Genomic DNA, 9,261 nt, shown 5'->3' with positions numbered 1-9,261 from the left:
GTCCATCGAGATGTCGAAGCCATCAAACTGCAGTTTTCGGGAGCCTCCCTGCTAAGTCTCGCAACCAGACCCTATACAAAACCCAGCAATGCAAATCAGAACTCCCTTCTTTGAACACTAGCAGCTATAATGGGAAAATTTATCGTGCCCTGTCCCTGTTCCAACATCTGCTATACGCATATGGTCATGCTGTGGAATTGCAGGGTGCAGCAGAAACCCCATGCTTTCCCTAAAGGCTTCATGTTGAGTATCTAGCCTGAAATCTTGTCAGTGTATGACCGGAGACTCAGGGGAAATAACACAAACCTTTCGCTTTCTGCCTTCGTTCTGATTAGGAGATATCTATCGGCATCACTATGTGAACCCATTGCTAACGGATCGGTACCGGAATGGTATATAGAGTACAAAGATAATATGACAGAGTGCTAGAGAAACTTGTCCAGGAGAAGGCTTTCAAGAGAAGGGGATGATATCCACCAGCAGAACGCTCCAGGAACAGTCGAATATATATACTCTTCCGCCATCGATGCGACTACCCTCTTCAAGACTCGTCAATAGGACCTCGAATTCCGTGCAAACGCGGCATTGACATCAATGCTATTTTCCATCCGATTCATGTACTGTACTTTGAATGGAAGTGATGTATAACAATACCCTCTCCCCTAGAATCTGCGAGGCTAGTATTGTTAGATGGAAACCGCGCAGCTTATCAACAACTGCTTCTTTGTATGCAAATGTACAGGGTACATGTACATGTACAGTGTGCAGAAGAACATCAGCACTTGTAGTTTACCCACCATTCATAGAGCTGGCAAACCTAGGTTCGAAGACCGAAAAATAGCGGTTGTCATGCTCATATAATCTTGATTCGTAATGGCTTTAACCCGCGGTTGGTAGCTATATCCTTTTCGCATTTGGTGTCCGTGTGATAGAGGTGGGTGGATAGTTCAGCCTTGGACCAAGATGCAGACTGAAATGTGCAGAGGAGGATCGCTCTACCGTAGCTAAATCCAAATCTGCAGTTCAGATTGGATATTACCAGCTCATAACATGAAATAGTGGATCTGTCTTCTCATCAGCCCGGACATATTCTAAACGAGAAAGGGGACATGAGTGATTCGAAAAGAATAGAAAAATCGGGCTGGTCTAGAATGTATATCTGAAGAGATCGATGATGCAAAATAGGGTCCAGTAGATACATATAGCGTTTTCCGGGTCTCGGTTCGAAAGCTAGAGATATAGGTGTGCCGCAGCCAACGACCAGTGATGCTGAATAGGGATCAAACAGACGTTCCAAGATTGTTCACGGTAGACGCGTTTCTAGCTCCAAGCCCAGCCAGACCCGTATCCAAGCTATTGGATGGATGATGGAGGTTAGCAGGACTGCACCTACAGGCCTCCCCGTTGAAGGCAAGTATAACTAACCCTGATATCACCCCTCTCTGGCTATGGCGCGAGAAAATTACAATAACCAAGCTGAGTGGGACAGCAGAGTTTGGAAAAAAGGCATGGTCCGTTTTTTTTTTTCCGGCCCATTCCCCCGAAAACTAGGGCTCTACTGATGGACAAGGTGGGAGGAAGGTCAAGAACATTGTTTCGCCTTGGCAAGCTTTCGGGAATGCATAATGTATTGAAAGATACAAACAAGTAGGCCTTGCGGAACTATCTAATGCGAGATATAATCCAAACGTCCCATACATATATACAGGCTTTTGCGCAAGAAAAATGACCCATTTGACTTTAAACCGTGGGGATAATAGAAAGGAGAAAAAAGAAAAACGAAATTCCGGAACACCCTCGCAAACCCTTCACCGCCATCCACCGAGCGCCCTGCTGAAAGGAGAACCAACTAAAAAGGAAAGCATGAAGAGAAATTCTTAATCCGCAAAGTGGTGGTACATGTGACATAGTACGCATCAATTAAACTATCACTAATATTTTTGGGGTGCCAAAAAAAGAGGACATTGAAAGAAGAAATGGAGAAAAATAAAAGTAAGGATCTGCCATTGTGCAGGGTGGAAGGAGTATGGCCCTTCCGAGAACCTTCGTCAGCTGGCCCAACCTCCTTGATATTGCGTAGGCCAATCCATCGATGTATTTCGTTGAGTCGATGTGGCTGGCGTACTAATGCTCGGCGCGCTGTTGGAGGAGAACTGCGCTAGTTGACCGTTAGATGACGATGTGGATGAGTATGATGTGACCCTGGTAGGCTCACTTGAGATTTCGACTACTCCCATTTGGTTCGCTTCGCCTAGCTCCGAAAGTTCGACCGTGTCGAGGATATTGTCTGTGGAGCTTGAAATCGTATGTAGCGTTCGTGAATTCTTGAGAACAGCGGGGCTCGGCTTGTGTCTGCTACCAGCGCCTCGAAGTCCCCCACCGCCTATAGTAAGCGGGATCTCGTACCTGGGATCGCAGCTGGGATTGGGTCTGTTGCTGCTATCAGATCCGCTTTCGGTTTGGATGTCTGCTTCCACCAGGCGGCGCCGTGTAAGGAAGTATAAAATGGAGTGAACCCAGCCAGAGCACATCAACAGACTCCCCGTAAAATAGAAATAGGGCATTCCCGGGTGACGGCCATTCATCATACTCATTCGGCCGGCGGCGATAGGAAGTGAGATGACAATGTAGGCGATTGGATATATGATCATGATCTTTAGTACTTTGTTAAATTTGGGCCGTCTCGAGCCGTTGACTCTAAACTCCTTCGACGACTTTAAGCGGTGCCGGATAATAAAAAAGAGGGTTGGGTAAATGATAATGATACCGATTTCTGTGACAAAAATCCAGAAGTAATGTAAATATAGCCGTTGGTCTCCATACTCGCTATCAATCCAGCACTAAATGGGACTGTCAGCAAAAATCCCGCATCCAAAACGAGCGAAAAACGTTGAGGAGATCTCACCCAAGCACCAATCGGAACGAAAACATGTCTGCCATGAAGTGCAGGGGCAAGGGCAGTGACAAGCAAGCAGAACATCCAAAGGCCAACGACGCATCCCACGAACACCACATGGCTCAACATTTTCCTCCAGACCACGCCCGCAAAGGTATGAATAGCGATGGCAAGGACAAACATGCCACTGGCGATATCTCCAAAATTGATAAGCCAGCCTTGAGCAAAGCACGCCGGAGAATAAATAGATATCTCGTTCCTTAGGAGCCAGTAAGGAGAGACCAGATTGGCCGAGGCCTGATGCAGATCCGCGATTAAAAGGTTGAAAACCAATATGATGAGTTGATTTCTTCCCGGATATCTGGTGTAGTACCATCTCCAAAAGATAAGGCGATACGCGAGCCATACCACCAAGGGCCCTGTGGTGAGGACTGAAAGTAGACTGCAAGCGAAGAAAGAAATCACTCCTCCACGATTCTCGGCGGGTAGAGGACTGATAATTCTCGGCGCCGGTTCCTCGCGGCGCAGGAGCTCTACAGCAGGCATGCTGACTGTTCTAGCTGCGCGCGCAACGGTTTGAGGTGGGAATGTATGAAAGGATTATCTCCAGTCACCTCAGTAAAAACCACGCATCAATCAATATATTGGATGAATTAGTTAACGAGGAATTGCAGGAGTTTTCAACTGAGATTCAAACAGGTTTTGCACTGCTTTGCACATTTTTGCATAGCTCGCTTGCCTCTGGTGCGGGTGGAGGGGAACTAGGGAAGATTGTATATGGACAGCACTTTTGGCGAGCGGGAAATAAAGAAGAGCCAGTTCGGCCAGTAGGACGGTTGAAGGAAGGGAAGAAGCCAGCAGAGAAGGTCGAAATATGAGAGACTGAAAAGAAATATCTGGGGAAATAGAAAAGATCGATCAAACTTTAAGCACAGGATGCAGGCTGACCAGCCCCAGAAATCGGGCCCCCGCAATCCTCAATGGTGGTGTGATGTGGTGTGTTGTGTGTGCGGGTGATTTCAAGCTCGGGGAGGTAGAAGAGTCATAACAAACAATAGTAGTATTAATATTAATACCAAGCCGATAGTGGTGTTATCGCACATGGAGCGACATGGCATGGGTGCTTCCCCCGCACAATTGAGGTAGCCAAAAAGGAATAAAAGAAGAGTCTTGATCACCAGACCGGGTTATCTACTAGCTAGTTATCCCACAAGGGACTGCTTATGCCTGGGTGCTCAGGGTATAGTATTTCCCGAAAAACGTGCGTGCCATCCGCCGGGTCATTCCTCATTCCGGTGGCAAGCCCGGGAGGGGAATCATGCCCAGCAGCGTTCCCGCGGCAAAGCTAGGCGCCAAACACCACGCCAATCCAAGGAAAATGCGCATGGAAACAAGGGAGATGGCCAGAGGCGCAGCGCGAAGTTTAGGGTTTTGGCAGTGTTGGAGAGTTTGGCTGCTGACGATAACGCTGCGTGGTTCTTGACTAATCCTTGTCTCCCCCGCTCTCCTCCGCCATATGGTTGGTACCGTATAAAAACATCCCAGTACCAAGCAAATAGTTAGAGGGTATTATTATTATTATTATTATGATTATTCATGTATTGGGCGGGGCATCAACGAGGAGGACGGAAGCTCCCAGCGTGCTGATAGATGTTATCCTGCAGGTTTGACAATCTATATCCTATATCGTATAGTAGTTACTTGACACGACACGACATGCTTCTGAAAATATTCTTTGAATTGTGCTCGAATAAATAGATTGATAGCTTTCTTTACCAACATCTCTCATCTCTCATCTTTCCCATCCCACAAAAATCAATTGCTTGCCTGTAAAGCGGCCCGGAGTTTGTCCCTTAGTTAATGCCAGCAGCGAGTGAGTAGTGAGTGACTGTTAAATCATGCGCGCCAAGAAAGCTCGCTCAATCTCTGTTCTGTTTGAAAACATGACAGACTTGCTTTCGCGCAGGCATCCAAGGAGTTATCATAAATATTATTGTTCGCCAAAATCGCGAAAGCTGGTCTATGCATGCAGTATATACCATCACCAACATCTCCCTACATCCGAGGAAGGGTGGCAACTTTGAAAGATGTAGATAGAACCTGAAGGTACTCCGGGTTGCGATCATGTTATTGTTCAGCGGGAAGGGTTTTCCAATGGCGAGAATTGTTCGGTGATATAAAGCTTCTTCATGGAGAAATGCCTGGATACCAAAGTTAATCTGGCCATTAATTATTAACTCTGGATGCTCTGGTTCAACACTAGAGTCCTGCAATATGAGCCCGACTTTGAGGTCTTGATATTGATCCTATACTTAATATTTGGTTGATCAAAGTACATAGAATGATCTCCATTTGGGGGGTGAGGGAGGAGAGGATAATGTAGTGGTGAAAGTGTGTCCATGGAAGGCCCATGATAAGCAGAAACTGGCTATGAGGGGTAACCCTTCGGAGACCAGGGTTGCAGATTTGAATCCCCCCTTCAGATGATTTTATGATGGTCTATTCATAATCTGGGCCTTGACACAGAGAGTTTGTTGGTCCAGCTACTGCGGTCACATGTCTCACATTTCACAAAGAGAACATTGCTAGATTATATAAATGCACACACAATGTTAATTCTTCTATGAACTGTACAGATTCTGAAGCTCTTGTTATAAACAGTAGCAACTGCTGATCAATATAATAATTATATCTGTGTATTGAAGATTATATGTAGACTGACTGCTGTGACTTTTTTATCATATTTTTCATTTGTGTAAAAATATGTCTATAATGAGATTCTATGATAAAATATTATGTAATGTGTTGAGTTTAACATAATTCACCACCAATTTGTACTGTATATATACAATAGTAGTAAGTAAGTTAGTGTACTAGTGACTTGGCGCTAAGTATATATTATTATACTCTCCTTCTTCCCTGCTTTTTCAATCATTCAACATTTCACTTTATGAGCTGAAATATGTTTTCAAAACTAAAAACATTGTGAAAACAGTATTTTTCAGCTATTATCAGTACTATTTTAAGTTTTTTAAGTGAGAAGATTCATTTCTAGAGATTGCTCAGACTTTGAACTACTTTGTTCTATTATATTTTTAATTATTTATAATGAAAAACAAGTATTAAGTACTTGCTTACACTTATATTACTGCTTGTACAGCTCTTTCTATCACTTTCACTCTCTTCTTCAATCACTCTCTACTTGTCTATTATCATTCTTTTCATCTCTTTCACTCTTTCACTGTTCTTTATATAATATCTTATATCTTTGTCATACTGTAAGAAATCTCACTTCTCATGAATTCTTTATCTCTATTTCTATCTCTTATGTAATTAATAGAGTTAGCAGCTCTTGACTATATACAACTATATAAACTGAAGTTTGTAACTACTATTCATAACTCAGCTTAAATACTATTATATATTTAATCTCTAAATTTATCTTTCTACTGTGAATACTTCTAGTAACTATTAGTATATATTATATCAAGTCATGAATCTCTGAATAATTATCTATAAGTACTTATTCTTATATTTCAAGCTCTGTCAGTCAGTAACTGTTTATTATAACTGAAATAATTAAAAACTTATATACTTTAATCTTTATAAACTCTACTATAGACACTCAGAAGCAGCTATTTAAATTATAAATAACTCTTATAAAAGAAGTCTTAGAGAACTTATTAATTACTTATAGAATATTACTCTCTATATTTATAATAGAAGAATTTCTTAATTTATAAATAAATTAATTTCAATAAAGAATATTCTTGTGTATTTATTATAGAATTAAGTTATTTTTTTATAAGAAATACTTACTATTTATAAATACTTTTAAACTAAGTCTTTAGATATAATCTTTAGAGATACTTGTAAATTAAAAAGAAACTTTTTTAAGCTGTAATTATTTAAAATTATTTATTAAATTATAATTTATAAAAGTTTTTATAAGTTTATTTTTAAAATTAACTCAGAAGTTTGACTATATAATATAAAAGATAAAGAAGCTATTATTTTTTATAATAATAAATTTTTACTATATTAAAATTAAAAATTAACTGAATTATTTAAAAAATAAGTTAAAAGACTTTATAAGCTAAACAGAGAATATTTAAACTGTAATTATTAATATTAAAAAAAGAGATAAGAAATCTGATAAAAACTACTTACAGTACTTTATAAAATTATAATATGAATTAAAATCTAAGAAAATAAAGCTCTGAAATAAGATCTGAATAATAATATTTATAAAAAAACTGAATAAAAATATATAGAATAAGTTTATTAAATAAAGCTTTAAGTTTTTAACTCTGAAGAAACTGATAACTTTTATTTACTACTTACAGATTACTGTGAGAGTTATAAACTTATAAAAAATAAATTATTAAAGTATATAATAGAGAGATCAAGAAAAAAAATCTCTATTTTATTTATTTTAAATTAGAATATTTTTATATAAACTGTTCTAATAAATTAAAATAAAAATTTAAAGAGTTATAAACAGAGTTAGAAATTATTATTTTAAGAGTTTTAAAATTAATATCTGAATCTGTTACTTCTTCAATGAAAATATATACTTATAAAAAGAGACTATACTGTGATACTACTATCTTTTAAGTATAAGAAGTATTAATAAACTCAGAATCTCAAATCACTGTAGTGTCTTTAAAGCTTGTAAAGTAAATAAACTAAGTAATAAAAACTGAGAATCTGCTTTTATAATAAACAGAGTATGAGAACTTAGATTTAAAAGCTAAGAAACTTATAATAGTTATTTTTAAATTATAAAATCTCTTTAAAACTTGAAGAAAATTTGCAGAAACTATGATTATCATAAATATTACAGATAATATATACCTAAGACTTATATAAGTTTAAAAATATAATTTATATATAGTTATCTATAAGTCAGATTTATACCTCTAATGAGTATTAACAGACTTATTCACAGAGATAGAATTGATTAATACTGCAGAGTTAATTAGAGAAGACAAGCTTATTTATATAATAATTTTATAAATATTTAAAAACTTTGCAGTTATGAAAACTAAGGTTCAGATATTAAACAAATACTGAGATTTTATAAAGATATTTAGTTTAACTAAGATAGTTAAGCTTTTATTTCATTATAAAGAGAATTTGATAATAAATTTAATAAAAGAGTAGAAACTTTTTTAAGAATTAATTTATAAACTCTTTTATTATGAGACAGAAGCTCTGCAGACTTATATAAAGAAGAATTTAAAGAATAACTTTATCTAATCTTTATAGATCTCTGTAATATTTATAAAGAAGAAGAATAAAGATTTTAAATTATATATAAACTAGTACAATCTAAACTTTAAAACTATAAAGAGTTTTTACTCTCTAGACTGGTCACTGAGATCATGAATTTCATGTTTAATCTTATTTAATCTGATCTTATACATTTCTTGATGTGAATTCTGCTAGAACTAATCATCAAAAAAACATGCAAAGTGACTATTAATCAGATCTTAAAATGAAACTATAACTTAGAAAAAATAAGAAAGTGATTTTATTTGATTTTATTTAGTTTCATTCTTAGTATAAACTTACTATTTTTAGACATTGTAAGGTTTTTTTTAGACTATTTTTAATTTTTTAAAAAGTAATGATCTTTGATAACACTTAAATGAGATTTAAAGTGATTTAAAGTAATAAAATGAATTTAAATTGAGAAGTAGAAATCATGATCTCATTTAAAAAATGTGATAAGAGTAGATAGTAAGTCTCACTGAGACAGTATATGACTACTATCTAATCTTAAAACTGTGCAATGAGATTAATTAAATTAATAATAAAATCATCAAATATTCTGATTCTGATCTCAGATACAGTTATAGAATCAGTCTACTACTCTCTATCTCTAATTGAGAATATAATTAATATATATATATATAGACTGACCGTGTGACCGTATCTGAGATCAGAATCAGAATATTTAATAGTCTTATTATTAATTTAATTAATCTTATTATACAGTATTAAGATTAGATAGTAGTCTCATACTATCTCAGTGAGACTCACTGTCTACTCTTATTACATTTTCAAAATGAGATCATGATTTTCACTTCTCAATTTAAATTCATTTTATTGCTTTAAATAACTTTAGATCTCATTTAAGCATTATCAAATATCATTACTTTTTAAAAAATTAAAAATAGTCTAAAAAAAACTTTAAAATCTCTAAAAATAGTAACTTTATACTAAGAATGAAATTAAATAGAACTGAATGAAATCACTTTCTTATTTTTTCTAAGTTATAGTTTCATTTTGAGATCTGATTAATAATCACTTTGCATGTTTTTTTAATAATTAGTCCCAGCAGAATTCATGCTAAGAAA

At 36.4% G+C, this 9,261-nt stretch overlaps 2 protein-coding genes across 3 annotated transcripts in view; both read right to left on the bottom strand.

The window, feature by feature from the left end:
• Positions 1-415, bottom strand: part of BDBG_00618 (uncharacterized protein) — a 1,233-nt gene extending 818 nt beyond the window's left edge. The window contains exons 1-2 of the mRNA XM_002629326.2: positions 307-415; positions 177-256 (exon numbers count right to left, since the gene is read on the bottom strand). Of these exons, the coding sequence (XP_002629372.1) occupies positions 177-256; positions 307-368 (142 nt within the window). The 5' untranslated portion in view covers positions 369-415. The remainder of the gene's footprint in view (positions 1-176; positions 257-306) is intronic.
• An 864-nt stretch (positions 416-1,279) lies between these two features.
• Positions 1,280-4,378, bottom strand: BDBG_00617. Of its 2 annotated transcripts, XM_031719965.1 has the most exons (3): positions 2,906-4,276; positions 2,216-2,840; positions 1,541-2,158 (listed from the first exon to the last, which is right to left on the bottom strand). In XM_031719965.1, the coding sequence occupies exons 1-3, from the start codon at positions 3,440-3,442 to the stop codon at positions 2,049-2,051; spliced, it is 1,272 nt and encodes a 423-aa protein (XP_031575919.1). In that variant the 5' UTR covers positions 3,443-4,276; the 3' UTR covers positions 1,541-2,048. The 2 variants fall into 2 exon arrangements, with proteins under 2 accessions (XP_002629371.1, XP_031575919.1); XM_002629325.2 differs by having other exon boundaries at positions 1,280-2,840; positions 2,906-4,378.
• Between the last annotated feature and the right edge of the window lie 4,883 nt (positions 4,379-9,261).

This window comes from Blastomyces gilchristii (genome assembly GCF_000003855.2).
Source record: "Blastomyces gilchristii SLH14081 genomic scaffold supercont1.1, whole genome shotgun sequence".
In the NCBI taxonomy this organism is placed as follows: domain Eukaryota; kingdom Fungi; phylum Ascomycota; class Eurotiomycetes; order Onygenales; family Ajellomycetaceae; genus Blastomyces; species Blastomyces gilchristii.
This window is presented reverse-complemented; position numbering and strand designations above follow the sequence as displayed.